The 17484-nt window shown below is 38.2% G+C and overlaps 1 protein-coding gene across 4 annotated transcripts in view; it reads right to left on the bottom strand.

Annotated features, from left to right (window-relative positions):
• The window catches only part of tbxas1 (thromboxane A synthase 1 (platelet)), a 70302-nt gene that overhangs the window by 16143 nt on the left and 36675 nt on the right, over positions 1-17484 (bottom strand). For 3 of the 4 annotated variants that reach the window (XM_079620049.1, XM_079620050.1, XM_079620051.1), the window contains exons 5-10: positions 16327-16423; positions 13125-13241; positions 5644-5732; positions 5387-5535; positions 5086-5216; positions 4654-4995 (exon numbers count right to left, since the gene is read on the bottom strand). In XM_079620049.1, the coding sequence (XP_079476175.1) occupies positions 4654-4995; positions 5086-5216; positions 5387-5535; positions 5644-5732; positions 13125-13241; positions 16327-16423 (925 nt within the window). Of the gene's footprint in view, positions 1-4653; positions 4996-5085; positions 5217-5386; positions 5536-5643; positions 5733-13124; positions 13242-16326; positions 16843-17005; positions 17247-17484 lie in introns of those variants that run through there. The other variant, XM_079620052.1, reaches the window with a different exon arrangement.

Raw genomic sequence — 17484 nt, 5'->3', positions numbered from 1 at the left:
AACTCACCCTAACTCTCAAATCTCATTTGCACTTACACAGTCAAACACGCCGCATGATAAACTGTGAGATATCAAACATGGTGTTGATGCATCATATTTGAATCTATATGCACATACAAATGATATCTGGTAGCTATGGCAGAGAGAATGTTTTATTTTTTTCAGTGGGATGGATTTTTTTAAAACGAGCTTTAAATTACTTTTAAATCATTACATATTATTTCTTACGGGAAACAGGTTAACACCCTCGGTGGCGTTACACTCTAGTGCGTTTTAGTACGAAACACTTTCAGGGCCCTCACGCAGGGTGTGTGCGGAGAGTGACATTTGAGAAGCTTTTTAGAGCCAAAACTGAGAGCGGGACGCACACGGTGAGGGGCGTTTCGAGAATAAAAGCACTCTGAAGGAGGAGCTGAAGACACTGAGCTAAACACGATAGTGCTGATAGACATTATAGCAGCGGGCTAGATGAGACTGACCTTCACTAAACACCAGGCCAGATGTCTTTATGGATGGATCCCCAGCTGCTTGATATAAAGACAGTATTAAGTTATTGCCTGCTATATACAGTCGACTTAGGACGCGAGGAGTCATGAGACAAGGACAAGGCTGAGCTTGAGTTTTATTGTGCTGCTTGTAATGCTTACTGCTTTTATAACTTCTGCCATAAGCTCTTTTATTTGAAAACTTCATGGCAAGTGGGTTTATAAAAAATCTCCAGTTTATTTTCCATCCCGGGGATCAGCTAACCTCAAAATGTAAAGTGCGACGAGTTAGCGTGATGTGCTCTTTGCCAGATGTGTGTTGCATAAGAAAACTATCAAATAAATGATGCATTATCATGACAAATCCCTCAGACCACATTTTTTAGACTAACAGGACTGAGTATACATTAAACACCCAGAAAAACACCCTCATATTTCTTCTATTTTCCAAGGATACTCTCAAATGAACTCTACACAATCTACAGTACTAAAGATAAACGATCCCCCTAAAAGCTCCGCAGAACATTCATCCACTCTGAAAAAGACCCCGACTTCCAGAGAGGAGAAATTAGAAGTGGAAAGAGAGTGCTTAAATTGAAAGAGAAGCAGAAGGGGGGAGACCGAAGAAGAATGAGCGACTGAGATGAAAGAGTAGACAGAAGGACGCAGAGCTGAACTAATGCGGTGTTTGATCCCTTTCTCCGATGGGCGGCTGCCAGGCCTCGGCTGCAGGTATCAGAATTCAAGAGATGCAGGTTCATCAAGTGTACACCATTAGAGAGAAAGCAAAAATGAGAGCTCTGGAACTTCATCGTGAAATGAGAAAACTGGCTGACGGATATGATGAGGGACAGCAAAATGAAACTGGATATTTTCTGTAGAAAATATAAGTGGTGATTGACGGTGCACATTGTATCAGTATCGGCGGTAAATTGACAAAAACTAAAATGTTATTTGTCAAATAAAATGAAATGCAATTTTAATTAAAAAAAACAAACACAAAAACTGGTGTCAATAATAATTAATTGATAATATTCAGTATTAGTTATTTAATAAATTTTTCAAAATTAAATATTGTATAATTCTAAAAGATATCTATGTCATAAGCTTTGAATAAAACAAAATTTTTTGTAAAAATTAATACATTTTTGTAGATTACACAGAGACAATAATGGTATCGTTTGCAAAAACGTGCAATTTGAAACCCGTTACCAAAAGTTTGTGTTTTTAGGCCTCCAAAATGCTGTTGTCGTGTAAATGAACGGCCAGAACGCATAAAAAGTAGTCAGTTTTTAGTTGAAAATGGTGTTGTTTAGTTGAAAACGGTGGAAGTGAGGGGGTTGTTACAATCTCTCGCAAAAATTAAAAACAATCAAAATAAAAAACCCAAAAAAATGCGACCATTAACCAACATTAAAGAATAGTGACCATGCAAATAGAAGCTTGAAGACATTCTGGTGACTAGAAATGGCTTGAGGATTGGCAAAAAACAGATCTGTTAGAAAAATAATAGCGCATCTTACTGCAACAAGTTGCATAATTTAAGGTATCGCTCATGTTTGCAGCAAACATGTGTGACTTTATATTTATTAAAGGTTAGAGGTGTGTTTAAATCCCTAAAACCCTAAGTATGAGCAATAAAAAGTCTTAGCGAACTACTAAATATTGATTATATTCTCTCCATTTCTTTATTCTCCTGTATAGCAGTCCACGCACATTTAATATACTCTTTATTTCCACGGATTCCATTAAAAACGCATTATGCAGAATCTTGCGAAGAAGTGTTTTGTTTATTTGAGATGGTAGAAGCTCAGACTGAAGGGAAGTGTGATCCCTTGAGATAATGGGGAACAAACATGAAAAAGCAAACGTGAGAGAGCCAGAATCTTCCCCCGATAATGTAAGCTGATTTAGAGGCGCTGCTTTCCACATCTGACCCTCCTCCTCATCACCATCAACCCCTCTCAAGCGCTTTGCGGCACAGATTACAAGGTTTCAGAGAATCAATCAAGAATCCATCTCTGTCTTTCATGAGTATGCACACAATATGCACAAACATAAGACATCAAATCAGCAGAACCGCCATCATCACAGCAAACTGGCGCTATATTTATAGAGGAGAGTAAATGATCTAAGCAGATTTACTGCAAACTGAGCGCTTGTACAAGCCACCTATAACTGTCACAATGCTGCAGCTTTTCTGATATTGTTTCAAATGTAACCCATCTGGCTGTCTTTCTCTTTATTAGTGGTGTAATAAAGTACCACTATACTTTTGAACAACTTGATGGCTTGTTGAGGAGAGCTGTGTTCTTTGCTTTCCCTGGAATTTCCTAGATTTACAACCCTGAAAGAAAGATAATTACAACAAACGGCCTAGCAACAACCTTAAACACCCTAGCAACCAGACAGTGGCATGCTAAAAATAACTCCAAACTCCACATAGCAACACCCTGGCAACCCCCTACAACAACCTATCATTGTGGCACAGACTCTTGCATGGCATGAACTGCTTACACAGATACACACGGGAGTGTTTGAAAGGATCCGCTGATAGACGCTTGCTTTTAAACACTCCCGTGTGTATCTGTGTAAGCGATCAGTAAGACAACATGTTTTTGAGGTTTTGATCATTGTAGCCAATCACAGCCATTTATGTTGAGCGCGTGAGCACAATGACCAATCACAGACATACACGTTGAGTGCATGAACACAACGGCCAATCACAGACATACTGTATATGTTGAGCGCGTGAACACAATGGCCAATCACAGACATATATGTTGAGCATGTGAACACAATGGCCAATCACAGACATACATGTTAAGCGCGTTTACACAATGGCCAAATCACAGACATACATGTTGAGAATGTAAACACAATGGCCAATCACAGACATACATGTTGAGCGTGTGAGCTCAAAGGCCAATCACAGACATATATGTTAAGAGAGTGAACACAATTTCCAATCACAGACATTATGTTAAGCGCGTGAGCACAATGGCCAATCACAGACATACATGTTGAGCGCGTGAGCACAATGGCCAATCATAGACATACATGTTAAGCGCGTGTACACAATGGCAAATCACAGACCTATATGTTGAGCGTGTGAGCTCAATGGCCAATCACAGACATGTATGTTGAGTGCGTGAACACAATGGCCAATCACAGACATACATGTTGAGCGTGTGAGCTCAAAGGCCAATCACAGACATGTATGTTGAGCGCGTGAGCACAATGGCCAATCACAGACATATATGTTGAGCGCGTGAATGCAATGGGCAATCAGAGGTGTTTCAGAATCCATTCATCAACGCTCAAAATGCTAGAGGGAATCGTCACATTATTTTAATTTCAGTACCGACTTGGTACCTAAGACAGTGCTAATGAAACACAGGAAGGACAGCTGACTGTCCTTGCAGTGCCAAACCACGTGCAATCTTATGTCACCCCAGACGCGTTTGAAATATATATGTAATGTAATATATATTACATTAATTTTCAAAATATGGGAACATACTGTATGGAAAATATTTAATTTCTATTAAGCTGACACAATATTTAAGTATTTTCTTCCTACCCACCGTTAAGGGCATTTACCTGAAAAAAATTAAATAATAATAATTACAACTAAGGATATCAACAGAATATAATAATTGTCAGATGTGATCATTGTAACTTTTTTCCTTTTTTTTATGCGCACAATTTTCTGTCTCTGAACATTTTCGCAGCCTATGGTATAGTCTACTACTCATTAGGCCCAGCTGAGATGTGGCCCACCCATAAAACATTAGTTCTGGGCCCTGTAAATTGAAAATTAAACAGTTCTACCAGTAAATGGTTTTCTGAGATACATGCCAGCTCACGCAGACCTTCAAATCTGATGAGAAGAAACACTCCAACTCTCTAAAGGGCAGATAATGCATCACAAAGAGATGGAGGACAAAAACAAATATTTCAAAAAAAGCATTTTCTGAATCATAATGGCATTTCTGGGCACCCACAGCAGAACTTATATGACAAAAGACTTCTGAAAACATTGAAGAGAATGCCAGTTATTCCACAAATGATATGTGCAGGATGTGAAATAAAGAGGCATTCTCTAAAACGAGAATAAAATAAATAACGGTTTCCAAATACAACAGGCATTTTAATCTCAACTCACGTATCTGCTGAAGAATTCATCCACTTCTTCTTGGAGTTTTTTCTGGCACTCTGGATAGAGCGCTAACAGGTAGCACGTGAAAGCTAGCGTGTTGCTGCTCGTCTCATAGCCGGCCAACAGAAAGATGAAGGCCTGACCGACAATCTCATCCTCTGTCATCATTCTCTTCTGCTGGACACGCTTGGTGGACTCGTTTCCAGGAACGTCTTCTTGCACGTTGTCCGTCCCCTGTTCGGTGCAAGACTGCACATCGGCGTCGTTGACTACGTCAAAGTGCTCCAAAGACAAACACTTGTTGCTGGTTCTGACGTCCAGCATCATCTGCAGGAAGTCTCGCCGTCGCTGTAGACAACAAACAACCCCAACAAAAAAAGCTTGTTTATACGGTTGATACTGAGGATGTCTCATTCATTTGTTTGTTCATGGCCATACTTGATCAGGGTGAATATCATCTCTCTGTTTAATCATCTTTTGGATACATTGGATAAAAAAGGAGTTCATCTCATCCCTCGATTTATTGGGAAGTAGGGCAGCAAGTGGCTGAAGGAGAAATGGAAATGCCACTACAGCAAAACCAGGAAAAAAGGGACAGTTAGAAAATTGTACTTTTTTCCTCTCACTCAGATAATAAATATGCTAATCACAATATCAGCATAATGAAAAGTTTCATATTATCATCTGTCGAAAGGACTTTCCAAGCTGTCCGGGCTCTAGATGTGGTGGTTGAACGTACAAATGAATATCATGATGGGTCTGAAGAAGGTAAAAGCGAAGAATTTGGAGGCCTGGTGCACAAAGGGGTCGTCTGGATTGTTCTGAGAGTCCACCTGCGTACCAAACGCAACACTGGCAATTACGTCCATTGTGAAGCAGCCGAAACACCTGCAAAAAAGACACGCATTGCATTATTAAAAGCTCATCACAATGTCTAAAAATATGAATAAGAATAATGTGCTCACACACATATACAGTGCTTATAGAAACTCATACTTGTGGATGTTGAAGCTGTTGCCGGACTCGGCGTGGCTCTTCAGGTTTCTCAGTAATGTTTCTGTGGCCGTGTTGATGAGGGGAACCATCTGCAAAGATATCAGAATCAGTAAGCACAACAAAACAAGTGCAAAGAATTTGGATTACAGCAAATTACTGCCGAGCCGATAACAAGGAATAAATACAGTCCAAATGCAGCCCTTCTATAAAACTAAAAAAAAAAAAAGCACTCTGCTGATGATATAATTCCTTTTCCCCCCACATCTTTCCTGAAAAGCACGTGAGAAATAGCCATGAGGCAAGTCCATTAACAGCTTTTGATTCCAGAAAGCATGACCAATGGGAAAAGGGCTCAATTTTATAATCTTAAGAAACAACTGATTAATATATTAATATATTCATTGAGAACCACAAAACAGTTTAAAACACCATTTGTAAATACTGTTGTGTATCTGTGACAGTACCATGGCACAGTGATCGTATGCGAAAACTTTTCTATGAGGCTTCTAGTCATTTGTGAGTTACTAAACGAGTATTTGCTCAATTCAAATGCAGAATGATCGCTAATGAATCATTTTGCCCAATTTGTGGATTGGTTCAACTGACTAATTCAAAAGAACTGACTCGAAAAGACCTGATTTGCTCACAAAATGTTTGTGAACGAGTTTTATTCTACACAAGAGCAATATCTTGGAGAGACCAGAGAGAAGTCTGTCATTTTAAATAAAAAGTCAAGTCATTTAACAATGTAGATTGTTTCAAAGCAAAATAGCAACAAAAAAAACAACAACAGTTGAATCTTCTGCACAAATCATTTACAACAAGATATACTGTATACTAACATGCGTTTACAAAATGGGTGAATATTCATATCATGCCGACTTTCAAGATTTAATTTCCATGACTTTCCAGGCCGAAGCTTGTCTGATATATGCTATAATGCTGAACAAATACCATTAATATACCATGGCATTTACAAAGTGCTCTAAAGAACATCAAAGAATGCCACGGTAAAATGTATGTATCATGTGTGAATAAAACAAACACCTCCTAAAATATTTTCTTTTGCTTTCAAACTGTATTTCTTTTCTAAGAGGCAGAAAGGAACAGACTACATAGCCTGGCCTGTTTAGTTTGGTCTATTCATTCATAAGCAGAGGACAAGAAATGACACAAAGGGCTCGAGACAGATTAAGCACTATTCTCGAAACTGCACTTCTTCACGTTCACGCCTGCAATCTCTTCCTCTGTATCTGGGTGAGATGAGAGGTTGTCCACTCTCAGTGTTCAAGGCTATGGCTTTCCTTCATGACACCCATGACTGCAGCCGTGATAAGCCAGCAGCTCATATACGAGACCTATTGATCCTGTCTGCTCAGGAGGAGAAAGCGAGAGAAAGAGATACAGGACTGGTCTGTATAAGAGGAAGGTAAGAAAGATAAAAGGAAAAAACAGAAGCATGAGAAAGGGGAAAAAATGCTATATACAGGGTGCTCCGTTTCCAGATCTCCAGGACATTCTACTTCACATTGAAGCCAGCGATACCAATTCAGCATCCAATAACTCAGCCAAACCTGATTATGGTGCTGTTTCTCATCAATTCTGTCTTTAAGTTACCCTGGTAATAGACTACTTGGACTACACCAGCATGAATACCCATGCTATTTTAGCCTGGCGAGTTCAGGCAGGTCGTACAGGTGAACTAGCTAGCAAAGCTGATCTAAATGTTTATTTTTTTCAGTGAAACTAATAGAAAAGGTAGTTTTGTTGGTTAAGCAGGCATTAGAGCGTCTTATGCTAGAAACCAGCAATCAAAACAATAGATTCCAATAGAGTTTGATGTTAGCATATTGTTAAGCTAACGTTATGATAAGCATAAAAATAAGTAACACAAAAATATGAAGTAAAATGGCACATTTTTACATCCATGCTAACTAATAAAGAAAGTTTAACCATCTTAAGGTGATAACATGTTTTGTAACATGGTAGGTTTAGCCAGTTAGGTTTACTAGCGGGACTACCAGCTAGTCTATTTTTGAAATAAATGAATATATTCTGAACTAAACTGAAAAGTGACAGTAAATACTTTTGCGTTGTTACAAAAATATATTAGGCAGCACAAATGTTTTCAACATTGATAGTAAGAAATGTTCAACCATTCAGCATATTAGAATGATTTCTGAATGATCATGTGACACCGGAGTATTGATGCTGAAAATTCAGCTTTGCCATCACAGGAATAAATTACATTTTCAAATATATTAAAATAGAAAAGTGTTATTCTAAAATGTAACAATATTTCACACTATTACTATTTGGCTGTTTTTGATCCAATAAATGCAGCCTTGAGCATTGAGAGGCTGATTTCAAAAACATTTGAATGGTCATGTGATGCTGAAGGTTTACAACCTTTTGGGACAGTCTTCATTTCATGACCACATACAATCCCTTAAAGTGCAATCTATGGGCTGCTCACTATTAAGCCTCAAAACAGATCTTAAATGACTTCCCAGTCTCGATGTTCCCATTTATTTGGGATTTCCATCATTTTATTTAGACTACAAAGCATTCGGTTTCTTGAAGTCCCACAAATGCAACTAAATTGTGTCTATATAGTGCAAGGAAAAGCTTTGTTATCCAACACATTTTGTATTCACCTGTGGTCAAGTTATCTGTTTTACTAGAACAAATTACATCTCAGTGAAGCCTTACTTGGTGGTAAATAAGATGAATAGGTGTGTGTGCGTGCATGCATGTGTGTGTTTGTTGATGCATATTGACTCCGTGCAGGCAGGCAGATGAAGACGACTGGAAAGGCTGATGGAGAATGACAGGAGCGGTGTCTACTGTCTCTTTCTACCGCTACACCGCAGCTAATGAAAATCAATACAGGCAGCAAGTGCATGCCTTCACACACACACACACACACACACACACACACACACACACACACACACACACACACACACACACACACACACACACACACACACACACACACACACACACACACACACACACACACACACACACACACACACACACACACACACACACACACACACACACACACACACACACACACACACACACACACACACACACACACACACACACACACACACACACACACACACACACACACACACACACACACACACACACACACACACACACACACACACACACACACACACACACACACACACACACACACACACACACACACACACACACACACACACACACACACACACACACACACACACACACACACACACACACACACACACACACACACACACACACACACACACACACACACACACACACACACACACACACACACACACACACACACACACACACACACACACACACACACACACACACACACACACACACACACACACACACACACACACACACACACACACACACACACACACACACACACACACACACACACACACACACACACACACACACACACACACACACACACACACACACACACACACACACACACACACACACACACACACACACACACACACACACACACACACACACACACACACACACACACACACACACACACACACACACACACACACACACACACACACACACACACACACACACACACACACACACACACACACACACACACACAGCTCTGTTATACATTAAACATTCAGTAAAGCTGAATTTTGGTCCCAGTTTTATTACACATAAAATCTTCCGCCAGATGCAGCTAATATTTAACAGTGGAGGGTCTCGATACTGTGGTTTTTAAAATGCAAACATTATGGCTCTGTTTACTGTAATTAAGTTAATGGACATGCTTTGAGACGGAGCTCTGAGACTTGGATTGAAGCAGACTGTAAAGAAGGTTACGAGCTCATTAGAAGTTTGTGTCTTTGCACTGTGCAGTATTTCTCTCTCACACTGTGATAGAGTGATGTGTGCGGATTTCTCCTGAATGATGCCACACCATGCTGAATTTAGCTTGGGTGAATGTCACTGTTACGGATATATCTGTGTGTATGAGAGCAAGTGAGACAATGAGAACAATCACTGTTTCTCCTCTCAGAAGTATACACCTCTGACATTCCTGATGGATACCATTTCAGCTGGAGGAGGGAAATGACATCATTAATGCATACTGCTTCATAGGTAGATGCATGCAGTTTTTTTTGCAATGCAATTTTCTTTTCAAACAATGCAATTCCATTTTAATGAAAGATTGTTAGTAAAATTATTTTGGTACGCACTACACTGTGATCTTAAAAAAAAAATCTGTTGATCAAAGGCAAATGTTTAAAATTCAAAACTTTTAAACAGAACATTTGAATAATAATTGATATTTATGATACTTAATGCCGTTAGTTGAGAGAAGCCCAGAGTGTGCAGAGCTGTGATCTAGACAAAGGTCTTGATTTGTTGTGGTATTTTTTTTGGTCACTAAATTATTCCCGTCCTAGATAGCAAAAGTGTGTCTCTAAGATGTCTTAGAGAGCGCTAAATCTGAAAAACATCTGTTGTGTACAAACATCTGATAAACGTCTTAGAAAAAGCAGTTTTAAATGCATTCTAAATCACAAACATCTAAAGACATTTTCTAAATGTCTGTTTAACATCTGACAGGAAATGTCTTGGAGACAAACACAAAAAAATACATCTTGCTGATGTAAATACAGACATCAAATAGACGTCTCTGTGATGTGTGTGCGATCAGGGATACTTACATTTGTTATAGTTTTGATGACTTTACTATTAGGATATACTATTATGTGTAAAATAGTCAAATAAGAAAATAAGTGTGTCCAAATTTATTTTGACAGAGAAATCTTTTGTAACATTAATGATGTCTTTAATGTCAATTGTGACCAATTATTCTTGCTAAATAAAAGTATTCACTTCTTTAAAAAAAAATCGTACTCAACCCAAACTTTTAAACGGTAGTGTATACACATACAGACACATATAATGTCTTTGTATGCGTGTACTACGTGTGTGTAATTCTTTAAGAAAAACTCATGTGGATACCAAAAGAAACATGGTTGCATTACATTGCAGAATTTTTTTTGGCCATGACTGCACACGTATATCCCAAAAGTCGATTCTTTCTTTATTAGGAGATGAAATCATCTGAAATTCTTGGCAAGGCTAAAAGAAGACAAAAACTCACAGGGTCAGTTTCCAAGACACAGATTACACCCCAGACTACAAGATGTTTTCAGCGGAGCAGTCAACATTGACAACGTAATTTAAAGCAGGACTCGTTTAATCTGTGACTTATTAATCCTATTCAATCATTCGGCTCGTAAATGAATAAGCAGTCACATGAGACACGGTTGACCGATTGAGAATCGATCCTGTTCTATGATGTAAGATGTGATGGCTGGCGCTTCAAAACATGTTAGCAAGAGGACAAACAGCAATTAACTGCTGTCATCCAAAACCTTTTGATCAAAACACAACTATCATATGTCTTAGCCACTTGTACATTTTCAGCAGACAACTTCCTGTTGTTTTCTCGACCTCAACGATGTCATGTGAATTAAATCGACTGCGCTTTTCTCCTCTCAAAGAGTAAATTCATTTTTCAGAGTTTGAGACCTCATCTTTCTCTCATCTGTCTTTTCCTCTTGACTACCACACCTCTTTCCTTCCTATTCACTTTCTTCTGCCTTCCTCTGTTTTATTTCATCAGAAAAGAGTGCATGTAAAGTGCAGGGCTGTTGAAGAGGAAACACACTGCTTTGTTCTCTCTCACATGTGAGACACAAAAAAAGATGAATGTCAAACTCGATTAGTTCTCGGTTCCAATCTCTCACTGTGGGAAAACCGATAGTCTAGTATCATGTCCAGTGTGTGAGTCCAGGCGCTGCTCCACCAAAATGCTCAAAAAGGTAATGACAACACATTGTGCAAATAGGCTCCACCAAAATTACACATTGTGAAAGCAGCCTGATACGGTCTCCATTAACAACAAATCTCCAGTGACACAGAACAGGATAAGAGACTGAGAAAACACAGGCTTGTTAAAGCCGAATGCAATGATAGGACGAATATTTTATGGTTATACAACTTCCACAGATGATATATTATATATATATAATATATATATAATATATATATATATATATATATATATATATATATACATATATACACACACACACATATACACAGGTGCTGGTCATATAATTAGAATATCATCAAAAAGTTGATTTATTTCAAGAATTCAACTTAACAGGTGAAACAAATATATAGACTCATTACATGCAAAGTGAGATATTTCAAGCCTTTATTTGTTATAATTTAGATGATTATGGCTTACAGCTTATGAAACCCACGAAATCAAAATCCCAGAAAATTAGAATATTACATGAAATCACACAGTAATTACAGTAATACCATGGTCATTGAAATTAAATCAACTTTTTCATGATATTCTAATTATATGACCAGCACCTGTATATACACACACACACACACACACACACACACACACACCAATTGACATAGTGATTGCTATCAGGATGTGAAGAGACTTTCAACAAGCATAACAAAAACATTTCTGAAACAAATCACCGACCCAGCCTTTATTACATTACAAACTTAGGAAGTCACATTGGAAGTTACCTAGCTGGGGACTATTTTCAGGCGCTGCGTACTATCATTGCGCCTGCTGCACCCATGGTACGGCAGCACAGTTCCTTGATTATTACGCAGGAAAGAGAGTATAGTTCCTAGTAGTCATATTGGCAACTTTTCATTTTCTTAGTACACGATGTAACTACAGAAGAGTCAAGTTTTAAATCGGAAAAATATAGAAACTCTCTGGTCATTTTTTTGAGAGATATGCTAACGGTCTGATCAGATTCAATGAACTATGCTAAGCTATGCTAAAAGTGCTACCGCCAGACCCAGAGATCGGCTGAATGGATTTGAAAACGGTAAAACTCAACTGTTTAACTCTAGGGGAGTTGGAAAATGAGCCTATTTCCAAAAAAGTGTTCCTTTAAGACTCTCATACGAGGTTTACTGAGATTTTTCAACATGTTCCTTGATCAACACATCAACTATTGCATTTTAAAAATAGGAAAAGACCTGAACAACAACTATCATCTAGTTATGATCCATGAACACGTCAATACCACAGACATATATATCTGAGCTCACTCCCAACGCCATGTAAACTTCAAACCACACACGTTCATGTGTAACTTATCTGCACATCTTATGACGATCATCTACATCTTATGCAACTTTTAAAAACTATTTTAATGGCTGTTATGGAAATATAAGATCCTCTACAGGTCCAAGATTTTGTTCCAGCCTGCTCCAACAGAGCTGCACTTGATTTATAAACTCAAAGCCATAAAATGTGATTGCATAATAAGAACAATTGCTTTTTCGAACAGCTTTAATGTTTGTTTAGCACGTTTACGTAAGAGAGCAAAGCTTACCTCTTTCATCTTGGCAGCACTGAAGGTCGGTGTGAGGATGCTGCGCACTCGTTTCCATTGTTCGTCCCTCAGCATGATCAGACTGTCGCTCATGGGTTTAGTGATGCCCCTGGTCGCCTGCATCGAGAACACAGCTGAGGTTTGTACACTTCAAATGTCTCAAAAAGACTAGATTAGGGCTAAACCAAAAGCATTCCAGCGGTTTGTCATTTAGCATTTATAATAATGCACTTATAATAATTTATACTTATAAAAGCATTTATAATAATGCTATTGTGTAGTAGGCATAGTTAGCAGTAGAAATGATCAGGCCCAAAACAGCTACAGTATGTGCAAACACTAAGTTACGTAAAAACTATGCAACCTTGATTTCACGCACCGATGATTTGAAACATGCAATTCATAACACAACACTAGTATACTGCATTCTTAGTTTTGCTACAAGAGGTGCTACAGCAGGCCTTAGCATTAGTCTTCAGGTGAGGTCTCGTTTAAGAAAATCTATCCAGCGCCAGCAGTTTCAGGCCAGCAGCCACAGGATGGAAGTGAGGGGCGGAGCTTATACAGTCTTAATAGAGCTGCGCTGCCAATAGGCTACACATAATTTTCGTTTATTAAAGATGAGGGATTTTCACATGGATTTTGATCGGATGATGTACAGTATATCTACAATATTTGCATTAGCAAGTGATTTTAACTGTGGACATATAGTGGAATATACTGAATACAAATACATATAGCTGGAATTTTGTCAGTCAAAAGTAGTCGATCTCTGAATGCCACGTAATGAACTGACTCCCTATGAAGTTGTCAAGAACTTGTAATTCCAATGAAAAGCATGAGAACTTAAACACTTAGAATTTATATGGAAACAAGCTTTAGGAGCTTTCCATCTTTACTCTCCTCATGTTACGTTGCATTCGGAGATCGACTACTTTTGACTGTTAAAATGGCAGCCACCGGAAACACAAAACCTTTCTTTTTAGTAAACTTTGTGTACACAAACAATGTAGTCAATGCTCAAGGTCATGTGTAGAGCCCCTGGTGATACTTCGAGCAAAGTTTTATGTTGTGTCGGGCCTTCTTAGTGTTTTAAAAATAGTGATTTTGATGCTATCATAGAAGTTCCCCTAGCACTCCCATTCAAAAGGCATTTTGAGCTAAAACGAAAATACAGTCGATCTTAAAAGTGGCGTTTCCATTCTAATTATGCTTTTGCACAAAAGTTTGACTCGGGTAGATTATATTTGGGCGACAGTTACCCTTTAACTTAGCCAAATGTTCGTATCTACATTAGCATAGCCATAGAGGACATTGAAGGCTTAATAGACACAGACCACAGCAAAGTGTAAAAGCCTTTCTCATACTCTAAACTGTCAAAAAGTGTTTATAAAAGGCTCTACATGGATTCATCTAGACAATGCTACATAAGTCTCGGATTCAATAAAACTACTGTTGTACAGTGTACACTGAGTTGGCTACATAGGTTGTTGGCCTGAAAGGTAGTTCTGTAACTAAGGCCAGGTGGCAGAGCTTTTTACTGGGCCGACCTTGAGTTTGTGTGTTCATGTGTGTGTTTGGAGGTAGATATTTGTGCTAACGGCTGCCAAGTGTGCCAACACATATTTGTTTTAGTTTTGTTTGGTACCATGGCAATCTACTTTATGAGTTTTCTCCCATGTTGGTTGTAGATGTACAAAAACAGGTCAAGAGGTAGTTGATAAGCCCCAGTGGTGCACATGGCCTCAGTATTGATCTGGCCCTGCCATAATCGTTTACCCAGCAGGCTCAGCTCCAGCAGCAAGGCCATCTCATGACCTTTGACTCTGCTTTGATACACATGTCATGTGATCATTCGTTTTTGACCTCCCTGGACTGACTGAGTTTGAGGCTCTGAGGCCTTTTTATCAATACCTTACCATTCAGCATTGATTCTTACACACAAAATACAAACCTACATACAGTAAATCCCATCGATTGCAGGAAAAAGTGCAAGTAATTCATCAAACCGAATCTGTCATGGATTTAGCTGATTCTATCATTTATGGGAGATGCTACAGTATGTGTATCTGTGATAAAAAAAATGATCACGTTGTGGACAAACAATCGCTGAGTTATGTGATAATATCACTCAGGAATTGATGGTGCCATTTCCACTAATGTGGCCTAAGTGGAACCAAAAATATTTGAGCAGACTTATTTCGAAGTAGAAAACTCTGACTTCTAGATGATGCATGACATGAGTTGCGATGCGAATAAAGTTGATGTGAAACTTGTCTGCAAACAAGTGCATTGTAAATAATGGATGATTTTGCAAAGTTATTTACATTTTTCAAGCTATTTTTACTATGCTTGAATTAGCTTATATTATACAAATATAATCACTCATCTTTTACAGTTTGTTTAATGCTAAATAAATGTTAGATACCATGCATAAATAAGTGTAGAAATGAAAATGATATGAACTAATGTACGAAATGCCCATTTCAGAATGTTCGTGTCAACAAAACTTGCAAAGTTAGAAGCGAATGAAAATTCATGTTCTTGTGTACCCTGTAAAAAAAAAAAAAATCAATTTTAATGAGTATTTATTTCTTATTTACCCATTAAAATATCCTTAAAATGTATAGAAGTAACACTGACTGCATAAGATATTAAGACCCCACCCCCACTTGTTTTAAGTTTAAACAATTAAAGAGAACAAGTAAAAAAATCTGCCAGTCCAAAAAGAAAAATTACAATTAATTGTCTTATTTTATATACTATTATTGTATTTTATTATAGTATTATAGATTTTATTTTTATATTTTCATGTTAGTTAAAATTTTAGTAATTTTTTGTGATGTGATTATTTTATTTCTGTTAGGTGCCAATGCAACATTTAAATTTTTATTTTAGTTAAGTTTCAGTTTTTTTTATCTAATATTTATATTTTATGTACAGTAGGCCTTATTTCTATGAAAATTATTTTTAATAGTTTTAGGTTTAATTAACAATAACAACAATCTCTGAAAACAGTACATTTGTGTTTAAGATTTTTTTATATATATTTTTGTACTAAAAAGAAAGTCAAAAGATACTAATTAAAAACTCATTTAGAACTAATTTTTGCAGTGTAGATTCAGGCCTAATAATACAGCTTGCTGAAATGCTGAGTATGAGTGTTTGTGAGTTATTAGTTAGTAAATGTAATGCCACTCACCATTCTGTTGGGGAACTTATTGAATTCCTTCACCATCACATGTCTCAGCATATCCGGGTCTGCTATGATCACTATAGGCCGTCGGGCTATATAATAACTGACACACACATAGAGCAAACAAACAAGATGAAATGAATAAATAACAGTACACCAGTCAAATTTCAGGGGAATAGCAGGAGACAAAAGAACAAAGGACGGATACACACACACACACTCGCACATCTGTGGCTGTAGACCCCGCAGACACCATCTTCCCTGTCAGATCACTGACGGGGTACAGACACATCATGTGTGCGTGTGTGTGTGTCAAGGTCAGCTCAGTAAAGAGAAATTTGATGAGACTGCTGGGGTAGTTCCTTTTTTTGTAGTCACGCATGGCAGCTTTCACTGCTGAGATGTGGCGAGGTTGTACCGTCAACGCTGTGAAATGGAGGATTGCGAGCATGTGTGTCCTTGCATGTGCCAGCATGAGCGACCACCTTCCTCCAAAATGCAAAATTCATTTTTTTTCTTCTTCTGAAAATCAATGTCACAGGAAATAGCAGAAACAATAGTCGATAATTAAACACACTGATAATTGAGCATGAAAGCTTTTTTGGCAAATATCTGAAGCCATTAATCTAGTTCATCCAAGCTTTTGGAAGCTTCCTTTTTTCCCCCCTCTCCAGTAGAAGGATACGCTTAGGTTCATTACCGTGTCCAGTGGCTGTAAAGCACATTTAAGCTCAGCTGGGACTCCGCTGGAGGCAAACGCAGCAGAGACGGATCACTCTTATCATTTACTGTACTCTCCTTTTTGTGAGTGGTGTCAGTTTGGTAAGTAAAACTCAGAGCGGAGCATATCATCTTCTGCTAATGAAGCTGACATTGGCAGTCCACATGGCTCTAGGAGCAGGATGAGTTTAATTAAGCTTGCAGCTAAGTGACCTATAAAACACTGATCTCATTAGTATGTTTTGGTTTATCTACGCATCTGCGCCGGCGGTCTGTTCGCAAACCGAAGAGCTGCGTGGAAAAAAGTCTCTCACGCGCAACACAGAGTGATGTACGCAAGAGAGACTGAAATGTTGTTCACGTGACAAAGATCATCATTCCTGTCCTGTTTTCCAGTAAAAAAATATAAGTCGATAACACTTTACAATAGGATTAATTACAGTA

Source organism: Phoxinus phoxinus, assembly GCF_949152265.1.
Source record: "Phoxinus phoxinus genome assembly, chromosome: 8".
Taxonomy (NCBI): Eukaryota; Metazoa; Chordata; class Actinopteri; order Cypriniformes; family Leuciscidae; genus Phoxinus; species Phoxinus phoxinus.
Note: the sequence above shows the minus strand (reverse complement) of the source record. Positions and strands in the feature narration are given on the sequence as shown.